General features: G+C 38.9%; 1 protein-coding gene across 3 annotated transcripts in view; it reads left to right on the top strand.

The window, feature by feature from the left end:
• The window catches only part of SLC38A11 (solute carrier family 38 member 11), a 46,355-nt gene extending 35,076 nt beyond the window's left edge, over nt 1–11,279 (top strand). For all 3 annotated transcript variants that reach the window (XM_045187442.2, XM_045187441.2, XM_024579910.3), the window contains 2 exons: nt 1,939–2,070; nt 8,830–11,279. In XM_045187442.2, the coding sequence (XP_045043377.2) occupies nt 1,939–2,070; nt 8,830–9,120 (423 nt within the window). In that variant the 3' untranslated portion in view covers nt 9,121–11,279. The remainder of the gene's footprint in view (nt 1–1,938; nt 2,071–8,829) is intronic.
• Nucleotides 11,280–20,686: the final 9,407 nt, after the last annotated feature.

Genomic DNA, 20,686 nt, shown 5'->3' with positions numbered 1-20,686 from the left:
GTACATTCTCACGTGGTGTCTGGGGAACTGTTTGTGGACAATCTGAGTCACGCCACCTGGACTGTTTATGTCTTTAGTACTTAGAACTTGCATTTCCTTTCTAGCTGCCATGACAGGAAGACAGAACTAAATCAAGATCTCTGCCATCATAGCAATTGCTGGTCAGAGGAACCTTGATTATCTCTCACCCATTCACTTCCTTTCTCTTTTCCTTCTTTCTACACACACACTCACACACACAGTTACACAGGTGGCATAAACACAGTCGAAGCCATTGCTATTTATAGGTAAAATAGCCATCACTCACTAGTGATCCTTCACCATCACAATACTATCCTAGAGGCCTCTAAAAGAATGAATTTGAAACGAGATAGTATTTGGAAAGATATTACCAATTGTAAAACCATAAATGAGCAAAAGTTATTAATATCCCCATTAAAGTATTAGCAGAGTTATGGTTGCATTCATCTATGAGAAATATTACTTGTCTAATACCGTTACTTATTACACAGCTTAGAGAGATGGCTTTGTCAAGGTCTCCCTGCCTCTGGCCATCTCCCACCATTTCCGACTCTTGCCTCATGGTTGTGTCACACAGCCTTTTCAAACTGTCTCCTCCTTGTCATTCATAAGTAGCATTCCTGTTCTTATCTCTGCTTTTTTCCACGCTGTTGCCCCATTTTACAACTCTGCTCTAAATCCTATCCAGGTTTCAAGCCTCACCTCAAGCCAAGGCAGGACAAGCACATTTCAGGAATGCTGTTTCAGGAAAACAAAACTAGATAAATAAAGCTTCTGCTAGTTCTAGATTCTATTTGATTCTTTTATCCTGTCATAAATTCACTACTATTTGTTTCATTCGATTGGTTGGATCTCTCCAGTTAGAATGTTAATTTCTAAGAACAGGAATCACCTAGACATTTTCTCTTTGCCAGTCATATCACAGTGTAGGACATATGCAACAGGTAACGACTGATTGATTTCCTAATCTGTGTAGCAGTGAAAAATGATGATCAGCTTTTCTCCATTTTTGTTGAGGAAAGGCAAGGTAAAATAGATTTAACTTGTATCAAGTAGAATTTAGATTATATAACGTTAATTTCCTGGTAGTAAAGGATATTACACATCCATTAATATTAAATAAAATTATGGAAACTCCTTTCTTAGAGGTCATTCAAATAATCTAAATAGCATCTGTTGTTTGTCTTAATGGTAACATTGTTGGACTCAAGGAAGAAGGATAGGCAACTTCCAAAGGTCTCTCTTACACTTCAGAAATATATTGATTCACAATTAATATGCTAGGTACTACTGCCTGTCTAATACTCAACACAGAATACGTGTCACTGATGTGTGTATGTCTGTGTGTAAGTGCTTTGGAGAAGGTAGAACACTCATATGGCTTAAAATTTGGTCGGTAGTATTTTATACACTCTTAAGTGCCAAAATATAAAACACTCTCTTAATAAATCCTGCATGTGTCTGAGAATCCCTTTCTAAATATTCTATTTTTTACAGTTTTAACTTGTATTCCCAATAATATTAATTTTTCCTTTTAAATAATGTATTGTTTCTTACAGTTGTTCCTTTTAAATAATGTATTGTTCTTTACAGTTGTCCCAATTTTGTACCCCTCCACCCAGCCCAGCCCCCATTCCCACAGTCAGTCTCCACACCATTGTCTCTGTGCACGGGTCCTGCATACATATTCTTTGACTAGTCCCTTCTCCTCCTTTCAGCCCGTCTCCACCTCCTCTCCCCGCCTTACAACTGTCATTCTGTTCTAGGTTGCTGTGCCTCTAATTCTATTTTAGTCATTAGTTTGTTTTGTTCATTAGATTCCACTTATAAGTGAGAGCCTATGGTGTTTGTCTTTCATTGACCAGCTTATTTCACTTAGCCTAATAGACTCCATTAAATAATCTATTTATTTGACAGGTAGTTGCCAATGTGTTTTTTGGTGGGAATCTTTCGCCAGTTTTCCACGTAATTGTAACAGTGATTATCATTACCACAGCCACATTTGTGTCGTTGCTGATTGATTGCCTTGGAATCGTTTTAGAACTTAATGTAAGTACATTTAAAGGTTTACTTCTCCCATTCTAACCATCACTTTGAAAATAATGTTCGCATTTAATATAAGATGTATTTTCCTTTAAAAAGATGTCACTTTCTGAAGAGGATTTAAAATATGTTTGTTATGTTACAGTAATTATTTATAATGATGACATTATGTACTGTATGGGACTATATACTTTTAGAACAGTGGTTCTCCAGTGGGGAACCTTTTTCTCTCCTTTTCCATGGGACATTTAGCAAATGTCTAAAGAGACATTTTTGATTGTTGCAGCTGGGTAGGCAGATGCTACTGGCATCTGGTGGGTAGAGGCAAGGGATGCCACTAAACATCCCACAATGCACAAGACAGCCCCCGTGACAAAGAATTATCCGATTCAAAATGGCAAAAGTGCTAGGATTGAGATACCCTGATTCAGAGCACTTATTCATTTTCATTTTCTATAACACATAGATACTACTAAACGTAACTATAAATTAATGCATCTGGAATTTCCTTGCCAAGTAAAAATAAGTCTAGAGAGATTCATTAAAATATGTGAATAAAGAGAGTGATATCCACACCCCATGTTCACTCAAAATGGCCCATGTTCTTTTCTTTTAAAATCTTTTTTTTCTCTCTAGAAATTTCCCTTATAATTTCTACTGCTACCTTCCAAATCTACATCCTTATTATATCACATCTGAATTAATACTGGTTTTTTGCTTCCAAATACTTAACTTTTCCTTCCAGTTCATCACTATCCTGCTTAAAAATCTCCACTTTCTCACCAGAGCAAGCATAAGCTCTGTTGCCTCTGTAATCTGACCCCATGCCTTCTATGGGAAGTTATTTACCATTTACTCAAAACCTACCCTCATTTCTAGTCAATCTTAGTTTGGGCCTATGAGTAAGTCATATTAGTTATTTTATTCTTTGGCTTATGTTTATTATTTCCTATAATTATTATTTTCTTTTCATTTCTGTCCAAATCTTAACAAAGATTTAAGGTCCAGGGCAACTTCCAACTCATTTATTCATTGAACAGATATATTATGAATAATCACTATGTGCCACATGATAGAGATATAATAAGGGGAGGAAATCAGAAAGCATTCATGCTTTCATGAAGCTTACAGTTTCACAAATAAACATGCAAGTTCAGCTGCTCTGTAGGTGATAAAGAAGACAGAGGGATGTAGATGAACTCCAAAAAGACATTTTGAGAAAAGATTGACAGGTCTTGGTGACAGATTCAGTTGGGAAGACAGAGAAACTCCTTGGTTCTACTTTGTTGGACGAGGATAATGATGCCATTTGGTGAGGCATGAATAACGTCTCAGAATCCCAGCATTTGTTACTCAGGACCCATGGAGAGCTGACTTTCACAGGTGAAATCCCACATCGTTATTTACTCACTCCACTGAGAGCTGAGAGATGGGTGAAAGGACTGTCAGTGCCCATGACACTGTTCCTCGCAGATGCCACTTGGATTTGAAGTTCCAGACAAAAGCAGTGGAAGGTTCAGTCAGGAACACGCTATTAGGGATTTTCTTGTAGCAAAGCATATGGCAAGTAGGGAGTAGGCAGCTTCCCAGACTACATAGGGCCGGGGAACTATCTATTCCACCAACAATGGAAAGAAAGCTCGTGGGAGACGGACAAAATCAAAGGTGACTCGTACCTACTTCCCAGTTTTGCACAGGCCAAAGCCTAGTAGCTTCACTCAAAATCATTTCATGTTCCGACCTTGATCTATGTAAATGAATGAGTGTTACCTTAATGTACTAACTTGATTTATGTATTATCTTGTATCATGTACTGTTTAGACTATCCATAAGTTTTGCTTCCTTACCAAATTATAAGCTCTTTGAAGACAAGAGTGAATTCAGTTGCTGTCTCCATCCTCCACAGTATTGGGCAGAGTGCTAATAACACAGTGCTCGAATTACTGCACGGGTGATTGCCCCTCGGGACCACATTCGGGAACAGTTTCTACAAATGCTCCTGGACAGGAGACATTCTTTAGTGCAGCACCAGGAAATAGGGTTACAAAAAATTGTTGGTGTTGACAGTAATAAGAATCCTTGAAGTATGCCAAGAAGATGATCAATATAATAATTGACAGCTCTGTTATTTTTTTTTATTAAATACTTTTGAATTTTCTTGTTCAAGTACAGTGTTCTGCCTTTTCCCCCCACCCCTCCCCATAGCTCTGTTATTTCTTATTTTGTGAAATATCTCACTTGAGTTCACATGTCTTTTTTAATATTGTAGGATATTGATATGAAAGAAGATATGTTTATCAACTGCCTGACACTCACCACTTCTTGATAGCCTAACAATTTTGTATTCCCTTCAAGTTCACCAAGCCGTACACATATTGCTTATTCTTTGGGAATGCTTTATTTTTGTAAATTTGACCATTACTTTCTGTTCATTGCTAACCTCCCTGACACTTGAACAACAAAATTGTAAGCATATAATCTATTAAATATTCTCTACTGCACTTATGTTGAGTTTTACAAGTGAAATGCCAAGTCATTAATTACTCCATTGAGTTGAAAAAGTTTTGTGGGTAAGACAGAATTCCGGTATTGTAATCAGAGAATAATACTTGGCAAATATCTGTTATAAAGTCAAGATCTGAGCTGGCTATAGAGGACTATTTTTAAAAAATTTTAAACGTGACTGTAGCTCCTTAGATTTTTAAAAACTTGTATATATAGACATTCATAGAAAACAATTAAGGAGGAGTGATCAATTGTCTGTTATGGCCTAATAACCCAAGATGATCACACTAGTTTTAAAGTACTTTGTAGCTTAACAAAATCTAGGATCTCCTTCCTCTTTCAGACTACCTGAGCACATGCTTTCCCAGTCAAAGTTGTTTGGGATGCGGGATAGTGTATTCAGGTCTTTATTCAGCTCCCTCTGGTGTGGGCATTTGTCACGTCTCTTAGAGCCACATCAGGCATCACTTGTCAGTAACCAGTGCAGGCTGGATCATGCAGCACTTGAAAAGTAATTAAAGCATGCTGTGTTCCAGTTTAGAACAACCATGTGAGCCAGCACGTATTGAGTATTTACTCTGTGCCAAGCGTTTTGCATGCGTTATCTTCCTTAATCTGCATTAATTTTACAGAAGAAGAAACCAAGGCACAAAGTGATTAAATAGGGTCGCACTAGTTGTAGGTGGCAGAATCAAGGTTTGAACACAGGCTTTCGAACCCTATAGCCCACATTTTTAATCCTTATGCTAGCCCGAGGTTTCCTAGGTATAGGCTTTACATTATGTAAAATAAGTATGTTCACTTCTTTATTCATTTTTAAGTTAAAAATCTATGCATTGTGTTTACCTGTAAAAGTAATCTGTAATATATATGGATAGACTTTAATAATAGGTTGAAATAAATACCATGAGATGAAATAAAATGAAACTAAAAGTTTTTTATCTGAACAAATAATTTTTAACTAATAGTTTTATTTTAGTTAATAATTATAGCACTTTAGGAATTCTTTTCTATTGTGGCTCCTGAATCTTCACTACGAATAACGATCTTCACAGATGAGATGCCTAATAGAATCAGACCTTCAATTTGCAAAGTTAAGAAAACATTGTTATTTAGTGTAATAAAAAATGTAGGATACATTACTCAGGGTGATGTTAGTTATTTAATAAAACGCAAAACCCCATTTAGAACTTAATTTCCCCCTTATTTCATTGTTTTCATGGCAGTAGACAACAATGATGTAGTTTTCCAAAGCAGATGCACCCTCGATGTTAAAGGATTCATTTTAGAAGCAAATAAAATAAATGTCCTATTCTTGGTAGCATCTGACACCAATGTTGCTGTTAGAGAAAAGAGGCATCTGCATTAATTGGGCCCTGTGGGTTTCGACTTGCAGCAATACAAAGAGAAAAGATGAAGCAGCTGGTGCCTGTGGCCGGAGTAACCAGCCCAACAAGCACTGTGTGCAGCTTACAGTGGAAGGGAAAAAGCAAGCCAGTTACCCAGTGAGAGCCCAGATGGACACATACAGTCATCAGACTGGGCAAGCCATGGCCCAGGCTGCCAAAGCCCTCTGGAGCTCAAGTTTCTTTTTAAGGAACAAGAATACGTTTCATGAGTCCAGATTGACTACAAAGTAGAAATTTAAAGGAGGTATAAGCATTCTTTTATCTAGTTTTCAGCCTCTTGCCTTATTTGAGAGGTATCTATCCAGATACTTTTCAAATCTATATTGCCAATAAAAATCTTTAATACCTTCTGCTATTTCCCTGCAAAATGCTCTGGCATCAATATTGTTATTATCAAAAGGAGAGTGCTGTCCTGGCTTTCTAAATAAGGCTATATTTTGTCTCTATAATAAACCATTATGGTATTTCTGTCCTGTCAGGCCATTTCAACAAGTATTCCAAGGCCAGTGGTATATTCTCAAGCATGGTTCTATTAAATAGATCAAATAAGCTGGCTTCTTTATATAAAATACAGTAGATGAAACTGTTCTATCATTTTACACTTGATCTTGGGTCCTAACAACAACCTCTAGCAAGACTGAGCTTTCAAATATTAAGAAGTAACTGCTATCTAGACAAGATACGCAACTGGACTTCTTTCAATACAACCATCAGCTATATAATTTTCCTACTAATTGCTACTTTCTCAGTTCTTAAGAATTATAATATAAACAGAACACCCATTGCTTTGCACTGCCCAGCAAGTCAGGTTTGGAACCGTCCCAAAACGCTAACTGAGGGCAGCTTCCTTGTAGCTGGCGGCAGTTTTCGCCCTCATAGCACTTCCGCACTCCACACTTCCAGCTGAAGTGTAGTTTGTCCCTATCGAGGGAGACTTTCCCCATGCACACGTATTATACGCACACACATATATTTGTGTTTTAATTACCTTTTTATTGTTTTCAAAAGTTATTGTCAAGACATTAAGGAGTTATAACTACTATTAACACAGACTGGGTCATCCAGGACCTTCTCATAATTTAGAAAACAAAGGCAGTTTCAAGTGTCCTGACAGAGTTCAAGGAATCCAGAAAGCACTTAATCCTGGTCATATGAAAACTAGTCCTTTATACTTATGTACCTTTGTGGATATTCATTTTTATTCAGGTGCTATGAGTGACAAAGTTGGATTGTCCGTATATTTTAAGTTACAATACGATTTGGTACCTCTTAGACTGCTTCTCACTCTTATACTTCTGACTATAGAGATATTTTCCATGAAGTGTGGTCAGTCCTATTCTTCCCCAGATTTTTAGATGCTGCCTGGCTAGTCTGATTTTATCATGTGTCCCTCTTAATAACCATTTACTGTTCTGTACATTTGCTGTTTTCGTAAAAAATTTTTAAAATACATTCTTGGAATCATAGTTGTACTAGTTCTGGTATTGATGAGGATGGTACTTATTATAAAAGCCAGTAATTCTAGTAAATGGTGTCTTTAAAACCATTTTTAAGGCCTAACGTGTTCTTTTACATCATCCAACTTCAGATTCAGTTTTCTGTGATTTTACCAAATTACCAAAGTTGTGTCAAAAAGCTTTCAAATCTTTTTGAAAAAAAAAAATTTTAATTACCAACATAATGTGTCAAAAGACTTTCAAACCATAGGTGATGGGTATATAAGGGTTTCGTTACACTCTTCTTTCTGTTTCTATATATTTACAAATTTCATAACTTTCTCAAATACAGCATAACATACATTTTACAGAAAGCCTGCTTTTAATTTTAAACCAGTATACATTTGCTATCAAGTGTATGTTATAGAAAAACCCTTATGTTTTATGGCTTAAGAAAATATTGTTTGTCATACAATTATATTTTATTAATGTCTTTTATATTTTGTTTAATATATTATATAGTTAACATTTAACATAATTAGAAAAATCTAGTACCTAAAATGCTTTAAATTTTAACAACATTTTGTTTGCAAACATCCCAGTGCAAATTTGGCCTCCTCAAGGGAAAAGTTTCTTTTCCTTTGAAGTAAAAACCTCTTGGTATTTTTATGATAGATGACCCTACTCATAATTTTCAATCTGACATTTCCCCTCAGGTTGGATTTACCCATAAACTACTGTGGGAGAGTGTGAATGAGTCACAGCCATTTAGTTCTGCTGTCAATTTTCTAGGATAATTAATGTGTTCAGTTTTATTTGAAAGATGATATAGAAATGTGATTTCAGGTTGAGTGCCCTTGGGTTATAGTTTTCCTTCTCGTATAGACAGGCACCTACTTTTATACAAACTCAGGTGAAAATGAAAGACAATATGCCCTACGTATCTCTAAATAGTTCTCTCTCGTGCTCAATGACAAATAGGCCTCTTAGATCTGAACAGCAGAGTAGAAAACACAGAAATTTGAAATGAAGAGTGTAAGGTAATATGATACAACTGAAAGTATGGAAAATTTCAAGTTTCCCAGAGGTCAGTCTTACCATCTTTTTTTATTTTCTGTATTGTATTCTGATTATTCTTTCTAACCTATTATGTTATTTTACTGCATTATATTTTACTCTATTATATACATTTTTACTCTTATTTTACTTTTCTTATTTGTAAATATGCCAACAGTAAAGAAAACAAAACTATTCCTAAGTTTTTCTTGGAATTTTTTTTCCCTTTGATTGAGTTAATCAATCGCATACAACTTTTAACATGTGCAGTGACAAATACATTTCGTAAATGTTTTTAAAAAATGTCCAAGGACATTCCAGCCGATAACATTATCTTGTTTCTCATTTTCAATATGCAGGGTGTGCTCTGTGCAGCTCCCCTAATTTTTATCATTCCGTCAGCATGTTATCTGAAACTGTCTGAGGAACCGAGGACGCACTCCGATAAGATTACGTCCTGTGTCCTGCTTCCCATTGGTGCTGCGGTGATGGTGGTCGGGTTCGTCCTGGCCGTGACGAATCCTCAAGACTGCACACATGGGCAAGAAATGTTCTACTGCTTTCCTGACAACTTCTCTCGCACAAATATCTCCGTTTCACACATCCCACTGACAACTCAACTTTCGATTTTAAACATTAGTATCTTTTAATGAGTTGACTGATTTTTAAAACGTGTACATTTTCATAGACTTCTAAACGACACAATAACATTCACACACATGTTTTAGTGTCTTTATTATAAAATTACTACTTTGGCATTTATTAAGACTTGGCTTTCTTTGTTCTTTAGTTCAATACAAAAAAATAAAGAGAAGTAGAAGATTGAATTTATTTTATCTTAAGCTGGGGCAAAATAGATATTTCATTTCACCGACTACTGCACTAATCGTGATTGCGGATGGGAAGGGAAGGGAAGCCGTGGACATTTGCTGTCATCCTCTCGAAGCACCGTTCTTTTATTTAACGTGTGAGCCAACATATTTCGCTTTCAAATAAGTGGATGTTTGGGGTTTAGAATTTTGTATATGTGTCCTTCAGGAGAAAAAAAAACACGTTTTTTGTGCTTTAACGTCTATGGAATCGAAGGGAAGACAAGGAAAACTATTAAAGAATGTAAATAAATATTCTGAAAGCGAACTGAAGCTCTCCTTTACAATTTCAGCTGCATCCCTTGAATAGAGGGAAGTGAATCCCTGGAGAAATGAGTCAAGTCTTTGCCATGCTAAGAACATGAATAATAGACTGGATTTACAGAGCAGGATGTATGAGGAATTAAAATCACCTCCCAACTTTTGATGCTGTGAGAATATAATGGTAGCACCATTAAATAAATTATAAAGCAGGAGGGGAAAAACTCACAAGTTATTCTGAGGAAAGAGCCCAACAGATCAGTTTGCATCAGCTTTGGACCTGTTGAATTCAAAATGCTGGCAGCAGTATCCAACTGGAAGCTGAACTTTCAGACAAAAGCTTGCAAGAACAATCAGGGCTGCAGAAGAGGCATTCTCACTCCTTTAGGGGATCCTCAGAGAAATTCATGGGAGCTTTTGTTGACTGGATTCTCCAGAAGCAGATACTAATCTGGGGTTGGCATGCAAGTATTTATTGGGGATCATACCTTATAGGTGAAGAGAAAAGCAGGATTAGGAGGGCAAAGTGGAGCTGCAGTACAGGCCCAAGAAAGCCTTAGCCACGTGCACAGGGCATCTGGAGGACACCTGGCTCATCAGAATCATCCCTCCTCAGGACAAATAGCAAGGTATTAACATCACTGCCTGTATCAGTCCATAAAGGTGGGCTCCAGGGAAAGGAAGGGCCCTTGGGTTAAGCAGCTTTTTGCAGCTGAGCAAACCATAAAGGAACTGAGAGCTGGGGACTCTCTGCTTGTCACTGGGGGACCACATGCTTCCTTGTAGGGGATCTGGTAGACATGGTTGTGCCCACCACAACTGACCTCAGTTTTTAATTAGGATTTCTTATTTGAGATCTGTCTGGAAAAAGTCCAACCGTTATTAATGTAATGAGAACAGTTCACATGACGTTGATGTAACCTGGCAGCCAAGGAGAGTGGACTGGAATGCGCATGCATGAACAATGACAACTTCACTGTACTAGTCAGTGGGGGCAGGAGATGGCCTTGAGTGAGCATATATACTGTGTGGCCATCGCATTCAAAATGACTGAGTGAGTAGAACAACGAATCTGCATCAAATTTTGCATTAAATTTGAACATTCCTCTGCGGAAACTATTCGAATGATTCAGAAGGCCACAGCTATGGGCAACCGGTGATTGGCAGCTTCATCATTACAATGTGCCTGGCCATGCATCATGTCTGTCTTGTGCAGAGTTTTTTGGTGAAACATCAAATAACCCTCTGGTGAGTCAGCCCACCTACACCCCACATTTGGTGCTCTGTGACTTCTAGCTTTTCCCAAAACTAAAATCACCTTTGAAAGGAAAGAGAATCAATGCAATTCAGGAAAATAAGATGGGGCAGCTGATGACAATTGGGAGAACTGTGTGAGGTCTCCAGTTTCCTACTTTGAAGGGGACTGAAGCATCATTGTCCTATGTACAACATTTCTTGTATCTTATATCTTCTTCAATGAATGTCTCTATTTCTCATATTGCATGGCTGGATACCTTCTGGACAGACCTCATATCCCTTGTGAGTGTTTCTTGTCTTCATAGCTATGACAATCTTTTATTTTTAAAAGTTTTTTAGAACTTATTTTTTATCCTCACCCAAAGACATTTTTTCATTGCTTTTAGAGAGAGAGGAAGAAAGAGAGAGACACACACACAGAGAGAGACATCAATGTGGGAGAGAAACATCGATTGGTTGCCTTCTCGTTACATGCCCCAACTGGGATCAAACCCACAACCTGGGTATGTACCCTGATGGGGAGTCAAACTTGTGACCTTTGGGACTATGGGAAGATGCTCCAACAGAGCCACACTGGCCAGGGCTTTTTTATTTTTTAATATTTTTCATTTTTTCATTTTTTCAATTAACTTACATTTGGTATCATTTTATATTAGTTGAGGTACATAGCACAGTGGTTAGACAATCATATACTTAACAAATATCCCTTGATATTACCAGTACCTACATGGCACCATTTTATGACAAACTTTTAAAAGTAACAGGAGAATTTGGTACCATCTGGGTAGCTACCTTATATGAATTATCACCCAAGATTTTATTTCTCACCTTTTCATTTGTATTTCAATCATGTTGACAATCCATAGCATATTAATTACTGCCAAATACTGAGACAGTATCACAAGCAGAGTTTTTACACACATGATGTGTTTGTACAAATCACAGGCCAAACACATTCCACAGGAAGTAGATAAAAGATAGTTTCACAACAGTTTGAATGAAGTGGTGAGAGCTGAGTCATCCTGTGTCTCACATAGTAAGAAAGGCCTACTGAAAGCAAAGGAAACTGCACCTTAGCAGGAAGAATCGTGCTCAAGCTTTGAGTGGTGAATTTGCTTTAATAAAACATCACCCTGCCACTAAATTGATGTAAGTTCTATTGCTTATGTAGACTTTCTGTATAGAATTTGTAGATTTGTTTTTATAGTTGTTCAAGAATCATAAGGTTAAGTGATTGGTGCCTATTTTTAAATTGATATATGTTTTGGTAAAATAACAATAAAAATTCTTTCATTCCATACGGAGGGAATGTAAGAAAATTTTTTCAACTGCCTATCTCTACATTACTCAAGATTGAGAAACACTGACCTACTTAGTTATTAGATAAAATCATGAGAGATGAGATTTCCAAGAATGTACAAAGAGAAGCACGTCAAGGATAACGTAATTTAGCACTTAACCATCTATTATCTGGTACTTTCGTTATTGCTTCAGAGACATTAACCTTGACTCTTTGAGTAAGTCAAAAGCTTCTGGTGGGAAGTGAATGCTGCATTAATGCCTAACAAATATTTGTTCTGTTTTCATGTTTTTTTGTTGTTGTTGTTTGGGGTTTTTTTTTGCCCCAAATCATCTGAAGAACAAGAATACCTTGGATGCAGTTGTTAGCTGCATGAATTTCCAAAATCTTTTAAATTACAATAGAATAAATCTTAGAAATTCACATCTATTTTGCAAGAATATTTGTTTCTTTATTTTACCACCACTCAGAACTTCAAGAAACTCTCAGTCTATTTTCTGCTTCAGTGTAATGAGATTTACAGTGAAGTTCATTCCTTCCCTACTAATTCTTGCCCTTAACAAAGCAACTTCGGTTTTTAAACCAGTTTTTTAAGTTCTTACTACATTTTAATTTATAAAGTGCTTCTTAATTTTAAAAAGAGGGGAAGGAATAATATCTTTACACATTAATGTAAACGTCTAAAATACATTTCCTTTAAGGATATAGATTGAATTGCATCTGTATAATATAAATTGGGTCTCTGCCCACACCACTTATAATGGGATCTTTAATCTCAACCCTACTTGAACCATCTTCAAGTATCAGAACAGGTAGACTGCCTTGCTTGTGACTTTTTTACAACACTGTAAAGCATTAGTTGTTGCCTTTTGTCTTAAAAGTCTCTGAAATCCAGGTTATATCCAACTAAGAAAGTTCTGATTACTCCTCTCCTGCAGTGATTACTGCACACAGCTACTTAATTAAAGATTAATTTACAAGGGGAACCTAAAAAGAAAAAAAACAGAATTATCTTCTGGAGGGCAGACCCCTTGTTGTAAACATTTGCCCCGCTAGGTGAGTGTTCTAGGAACCCATCTGTATCAGTGCACCAGGTGGTGGTGTTGTGAGAGGCTGTGTTTGGCTTCAGTCAATTTTTTTGAAGACACTTTCAACACATTTGCCCATTTCACAATGGGTGATTTACGAGCATGCCTGCCCACACCGCACTGAGTGTTCGGCAGTTTTTGACCAAAAACGGCATGACCCCCATGCCTCATCTTCCCTATCCAACCAATCTCACCCCGAGTAGCTTTTTTTTTAATTGTTTCCCGAGGTGAAAAAAAGTCCTCAAAGGGAAATGTTTTGCTGATGGGGAAAAGGTGAAACAAAAAACAGCAGAAGCACTAAAAGGTATCAAAATCTACAAGTTCAAAAACTGTTGTGGGCAGTGGAAAAAATGTCTCGGTAGGAGAGTACTTCGAAGGTGGCTGAAGTTTAAATATATAATAATAATAAATATACACATTTTTATAAATAAATTTTGGTGTGTTGGGGTCCCTCCCGTAGAGGGACAGGAGCGGGCCTCCTTTCGCTTTGTCTGCTGCCCTCTTCTCAGGAAAGCTGTGCTGGTCTGTGTTTTAGTAGAGCTGGCCCCTGGCAGAACCGGGTTGTCTGGCATGCCAGGAGTGGCTCGAGCATGGACCAGCTATGACCGTGAGGTAGGGCACTCATAAATGCTTCACTGATTGTGGTGGGGAGGGAATTAACTACACCAATTACAGGGGCTCTTTTAAGGGTTTGTAATCACCCTCACCCTGGCCAGGTAGCTCAGTCAGTTAGAGCGCTATCCTGATATGCCAAGGTGGTTTGTTCTATCCCAGTCAGGGCACATATAAGAAACAACGACAAATACGTAAGTGGAACCACAAATTGATGTTTCTCTCTCTCTCTCCCAAATCAATTTTTAAAAAAGAGTTTATAATTATTCTAAAAAGTATATAAAGTATTTGCCTGGAAAACAGAACGAACCTGCTGAGTGGATGGGAAACACCACGAGCTAGAGAACACAGACTAGGAAAGAAGACAAGAGCACATTCTCTGAAGCAGTGGTTCCCAAACCTCCACCTGCGTCTGGATTGCCTGGAGGGCTTGTTACAGCACAGATCGCTGGGCCCCATCTCCAGAGTTTCTGGTGCGGGTCCTTGGGGTGAGGCCCAAGAATCAGCATTTCTGAAAAGTCCCCACGTGCTGGTGCTGCTGTTCGTTCAAAGATCACATTTGAATAAGGTAGGAGGTTGGCCATAAGACGGATGCTAGCTGATGCCATCTGCTTGGAAGCCGGGCAAAATACAAGCAAGATGCAAAAACGCCACACTGGAGCTCAGGGAAGGCACGGGTGGGAGACGGGAGGGAGAGCTATTGGCACATACTAAATGTATTTATCCTTTGTATCTTTGAAAAATTATTTGTCAAGGGTAAGAGGGGAAAGGAGTTAACAAAGGAGAAAACAGAGATTATAATCTAAAGTCAACACAGCTGCAGTGGTTAAACCGAAAGCCTGGTTGAGAACCTACTTGCATTCAGGAAAGATCGCCTGTGCTTCTTAGCTCTTAATTGTGAGTAGAAAGAAAATACATCCAGTCCTCAAAAGTACACCAAGTTTTCCTAGGAATAAGTGGTCTAGGACGAAATGTCTTAATTGGAAAATTACAGCAGGGACTGTAAGTAAAACTGTGTTATACTCACAGTAACATCGTGCAGATAAAGAATTTATGTAGCTATCTTTTATAAGACATTTTAATAGTCATTGTGTAACAGGGTGGTAAGGTAAGATCACTGGGGAGCCGGGGAAGGAATCCCAAATTAACGGAAGAACCTGCACTTTCCCAGAGGGTCCTCCGAAGTGGGGGGAAGCTGGAAAGTGCCAAGGTCTGTGGATCAAAGCAGTGGCCTGCCAGAGACTGTGCCTTCCTGGAGAGGAGAGGGCCTGCGGGGGCAACAGTAAACAGTCTGCGTGCATGTCCCCAGCAGCTGAGCAGCTCTTGACCCAGCCAGGAGGGAGCTCGTACTGAGGCTGTGCAGAGCCCAAAATGACAAAACCCATGTGAATGGTAGAGGTCAGCAATCAGCAACAGAGGGCACGACACCCTGCCCTGGGTGGAGACCTGGTACTCCCATGCAAGGCCAGAGATCTTGCCCCCTTGCGGAACATGGCGAGGAAGAGGGCAAAAGCAGACATGGCTGGCATTGGCCCATATTGGTTGAAAGGCCAGATATTTGCCAAGCAGGGAGTTTTGGGCTCTGGATTTAAAAACAACGCACGCAGAATCTTGCTCTCTTTGTCTTTTGGCTTTCTGCTCCCTCCAGTTGAAGTACAGCTTGGGAGCCTGGCAGATGCCTGGTCTGCAGGGTTTGGGCCTCTCACTGGTGGGAACAAGCTCACAAAGGTGGAGTCCCATGCTGGGATGTGTGCCTCACCCGGCGCCAGCCATTGGGACACTGCAACCCTGTGCAGCACGGTGCACAGGTCCTGGGCTGCTTCCATTCTCTTGACCTGAGAGCCGCACACTAAAGCACGGACTGGAAAAGAGCACCAGCCCTTGGGACACAAGAAGCCAGTGCCAGGGCCCCACGATGGAGCTTCCCCTGCATGACTGTCTGGAGTGATCTGGGAGCACGCCCCACCCCGCAAGAGAGAAAGCTGCTGCGAGACAATAATGACTCTTGACTCTGGTACCCACAAGTGTACCCCAGAGAAGGGAGGGCGGGGAGAGTCTGAGGATGGAGACACGTTCATGTAGAAATCTCCAGCTCTAAAAGGACAGATAAGGAATGCTCTATTTAAAATAGAATTTTAAAAAAGCACATACAGATTTGGTCTGTCCTTCATTCCTAACTCCCACCTAATTCTGGTCCTTCCCAACTCACACCTAGACTAATGCCGTGGTATCTTACCTGAGCATTCTGCCTCAAGCTGTTCTCTCTTCAAAATGATTTGTGCATCACTCCAAAAATTATCCTATTAAACTTATGCTTTGATAATACCGCTTGTTTGCTCCAAAGCTTTCCAAGAAACTCTTGTACTTACAGGATAAAGTACAAACTCCATAGCCTGTGTTCAAAGCTTTCACAACATGGCCTCAACATGAGGTTCTGGCCTTCCCGCTCATGACTGCAGGAAGGAACCCTTTATTCTAACATAACTGAAGCATTACTTTATACTAAAATTGTTCTGTACCCCTTTGGCCTTTACCCCTAAGTTCTTGTCATTCTCCTTTCTGAAATGTCCAATCCCCTGTGCCCCATCAAAATTCCGTCAGTCCTTCAATCTTCTCCCCATTCCGCGCCTGACAACTCTAGCTGCTAGGTAGTTTTTCCTCCTCTGGAATTCTGTAACTCTCGTAGTTGTGTTATATGGAGTAACCTTTTCTGGCCAACCAGATTAAAAGCTCCTTGAGTACAGACCATGTGTTTTAAAGCCTATTTTTATTCTTCATAGCTTATGCCATGGTGCCTTGAGTGTATTAAACACTTAACTATTTGAAGTGAGATTGATAGTATGAAAGAGAAAATGGTTAATTGTACCGATAGCCATGTATATTGTTTTACTGGATTTTCTCAGCTATAATGATTGTCATTCAGTAAAGTAGCGATTTAATGTGATGCATTCATTCAACAAGCTGGATTATATGACTAAGTTGGGTTTCTTGTTTTGTTATCCATAGAACCTTCAGAGAAGTATTTTGAGTATTCTTAAAAAGACTCTTCAAGCACATAGCAATGAGCACATATCTTTTCACTTGTTTAGACTGCTTAATAAGTATTTACTTTATTTTTCTTTGTTATAAGCTCCTTGAACCTAAGCCTATGTCATATTTAGTTTTATATTTTGCCAGTGTATGCTCATTTTACTCATTCAAGATGATTGACAAACATTAAATGACTTGAACTTATCTAACTTAGATGTGTTTAACTTAAATTTATAACTCACCGAGAAAACTTACATTAACCCTTCCATTTAATATTATTTGTAAAGGAAAAAAAAGTCAAAACTAGACTCAATGTGTTTATGGTTCAGGTGTAACTATCACTTTGCTTAATCTCGGCAGACAGCTCAGTATTTGATAGAATACTGAAAATGAGAAGAGATTTACGAACCTGCAGATAGCAATATAAGAAAACACCTCAGGCAGCATATCAGTTTGCAGTTTAAAATTTGAAAGGCTTTGGAAATTTTTATTTCCAAGGCACAGTGTGTGCTATGGATTCGTCATTTTTAAATTTTGTCTTCCTGGAGGATAACAGACCAGTTCTAGAATAATGAATCCAGTCCAAGCTTCTTATAGTCAGGTCCCATAGTATAACAACATTGGTCCTTAATTCTTTAGCTTCTGAGAGAAAAAATAGTAAAACATCCTCTAAGAAAAAAAGAAAAATTATTTTATTCCAAAATGGCAGCCTTTGGGTGACTTCTGACTTTTCTTAACCGGCTTTGCACTTGGGTGAAGTCCTAAAAGTTATTTTTCTAAGTTGTACTTTTAAACTATTATTCTTCTCTGCAAGATGTAAACAGATAGGGAATTAAGTACTATGACCTTGGGTTTTATGCATTCTAAGTCTCAAAACATTTCAAAATGAATTTCAGTTTGTTTAAAAAGCTGTAAGAATAGACAAGGGCAGGTAATTAAACATTTAGAAAAATAGGGCTTAGAAAACACTCAGGTTTTGTAGAAGGGGCAATGCTATTGCACACACACAGTGGGAGGAGCTTCCTATTCCAGAAGACAATCTAACCTTTCAAAGTAGACATTTTAAATGAGAAAATAAAATATTAAAACTCCGAGCTTTGTATTTTTATGCATCCCTATGTTCATTGCAGTATTGTTCATTGTGGCCAAGACATGGAGACAACCGAAGTGTCCTTTGATAGAGGACTGGATAAGCAAGATGTGGTACTTACATGCTATGTCATACTACTTAGCCATAAGAAAAGATGAAATACTGCCATTTGAGAATGTTATGCCAAGTGAAATAAGTCAGACAGAAAATGTCCACGACCATATGATTTCACTCATATGTGGGATATAAAACCTAAACTCATAGTCACAAACAGTATGGTGGTGACCAGAGGGGAAGGGGTGGTGGTTAGTAAAGGATAAAGGGAGCCAAATACATGGTGACAGAGATGATTTAACTTTGGGTGGTAGGCATGTTGTGGGAAAACCCGGTTCTCCTTGCTGACCCAGTAAAGAATTAAGGATCAGCAAGTCCGTTAGTATGCAAGCAGGGTTTATTAGTAGTATGTTCTCAGGGAAGAGAAGGAGCCTTGCTGAGGTGGGTGTGAAAGCCATAGGCATAGGTAAAAGCAAGGTGTCAGGTGCTTTGTCCTGAGGACTTACATAATTTACAGGGTGGGGTGAGGGTGAGTTGCATATTGATTGGCGGGTATAGGTGGTGCTCGCTTTTCCCCAGGAAGATGTGACAACCTAAATGTAGGCATGTGTGGGGGTCTGTTTTCCAGAGTTCTTACTTTTCCCAGACCACATTTGGTCATGTGTTATAAAACAGATACATGACCAGGAGGCAGTTCATCAAAGTTAGGACAGTTAACCAAAGTTATTTATGGGCTTTTTCTGCAAGCACTGTGGACCACCACCTCCTCCTGAACTTTTTAACTTCTGTTTAACAGTCATACAATGCAATATACAGATCATGTGTCATATAAATGGACACTTGAAACCTATATGATCCTATTAACCAATGTCACACCAGTAAATTAAATTGGATTAAAAATATATACAAGCTTCAGGTGGAAAGTTTCCTTGGAACAAATGATTCTATATGTGTAACCTAAGTGCCAGCTGAGGGATTTTGTCCCCTTGTGATCTAGTTAAATTTGAGCATAAACCCCATTCCCATCAGGAGACTACTCCACAATTTTGGCAAGTTCTCCTGGCTTACTTTCTCGTGCTTCTCTAGGCCATTATAAACTAGTGTTCTTTGGCTCTGTATGTTAAAACTCAATGATACTCTTGATGTAAACCAAATCCCTTCATCAGTTTCCATAAAAATCCACTCACATCATGCACTGTGTCATCTTTTGAAGATTTAGAGTGGTTACAAAGAACGGTCAAATCCTACAGTACAGTCTTCAACCCATCTTCAGGTTTTACCATCTAAGCTTCTCTTTTACTTCTCTCATTTTCCATTGTCTCCAGATTAACAAGTAAATATTTCTCTCTGATTTCCTCAGAGACGTCCTACCACCTTTATGCCTTTAGAAGACCCCTCTCCCACTTTACCCCACACCTTGTAATTTTAGTTTTCTAACACAAATACCATTCTCTCCCTAAGAAGATCTCAGATGAATGCTGTCAACACATTCACATTTTCTGCATTTGATTACATATATGTATCCTCTAAGTTATATTCCAAATTGCATTGCTGATGACTTTGCTTTCCATAAAAAGAGAAGCCCAGAAGACTTCTGCCATGCATAAAATTAAAACTTGGGTTCACTTCTTTAAATAGGAGCTGTGCTACCCAAAGGGGGAACAGAAGGTTGGGCAGCTTCTCCTGTGGTTTCTCAACACAGCAAACCCACATGGCTTAGATTTGAGCTCCCACAAGTCCCTATTGCACATTGTCAGGCATTGTCAGGTTTCACCTCAACACCTGTCCTATTCTTCAAACAACAGCTGTGTAACTGCCTACTTCCTTTGCACTGTGGATAAATCTGGCCTTTCAGAATTAGATTAGATCAGACCCAGCTGTAGTGGGTGGATAATCATCTGCTTTATAAGTGAGGGGAATCTGAAAAGTCTCCCTACTTATTATTTCAGGTATCCTCCATGGAACGATACTATACCACCTGACACTGTTGACTATTCTTTAGTATTTAGAACAGAGATACCCCTTAACACTGGGGCACAGCTTAGAGGATCCAGGTTAAGAACTAAGAAGTGTATCACGTAAGACAGGGGTCCCCAACCTCAGGGTGGCAGACCAGTCCCAGTCCAGGCCTGTTAAGAACCAGGCCTCACAGCGGGAGTCGAGCTTGAATGTAACGCTCTTGAATCATCCTCAAACCATCCCCCAACCCTCGGTCTTTGGAAAAATTGTCTTCCGTGAAAACGGTCCCTGGTGCCAAAAACATTGAAGACCACTGACTGAAGAGGATGAGAATGGTAGCCTCCTCACTTTTCTCAACTTCCCTAAATCCCAGCAGAACATAAGATTTTGCTCAAATGCCTCCTCCTTTGAAAGATCTCCTCGGCCTTCTCCCGTTGACCGTAACTTTTCCTTTTCTGTAAGACTGTGGGTCTGGCCACTAACAGAAGGAACAATCCAAGTGTAAATAACAGCTTTCTAACAACTGGAGCTGACCAACGTTGGGATGGGCTACTCTGGGCCTCAGTGAGCCTCCTGTGCCTAAAACAACTTAGAGGCTGGGCCGACAAATACCCACAATACCCACAATGGTAGGAGAAGTTCGTATGCTGCATAAAAATTTAACGAGGTGATCTTTAAGGTCTCCCCTAATGCTAA

This window comes from Desmodus rotundus, chromosome 2 (genome assembly GCF_022682495.2).
Source record: "Desmodus rotundus isolate HL8 chromosome 2, HLdesRot8A.1, whole genome shotgun sequence".
NCBI lineage: Eukaryota > Metazoa > Chordata > Mammalia > Chiroptera > Phyllostomidae > Desmodus > Desmodus rotundus.
This window is presented reverse-complemented; position numbering and strand designations above follow the sequence as displayed.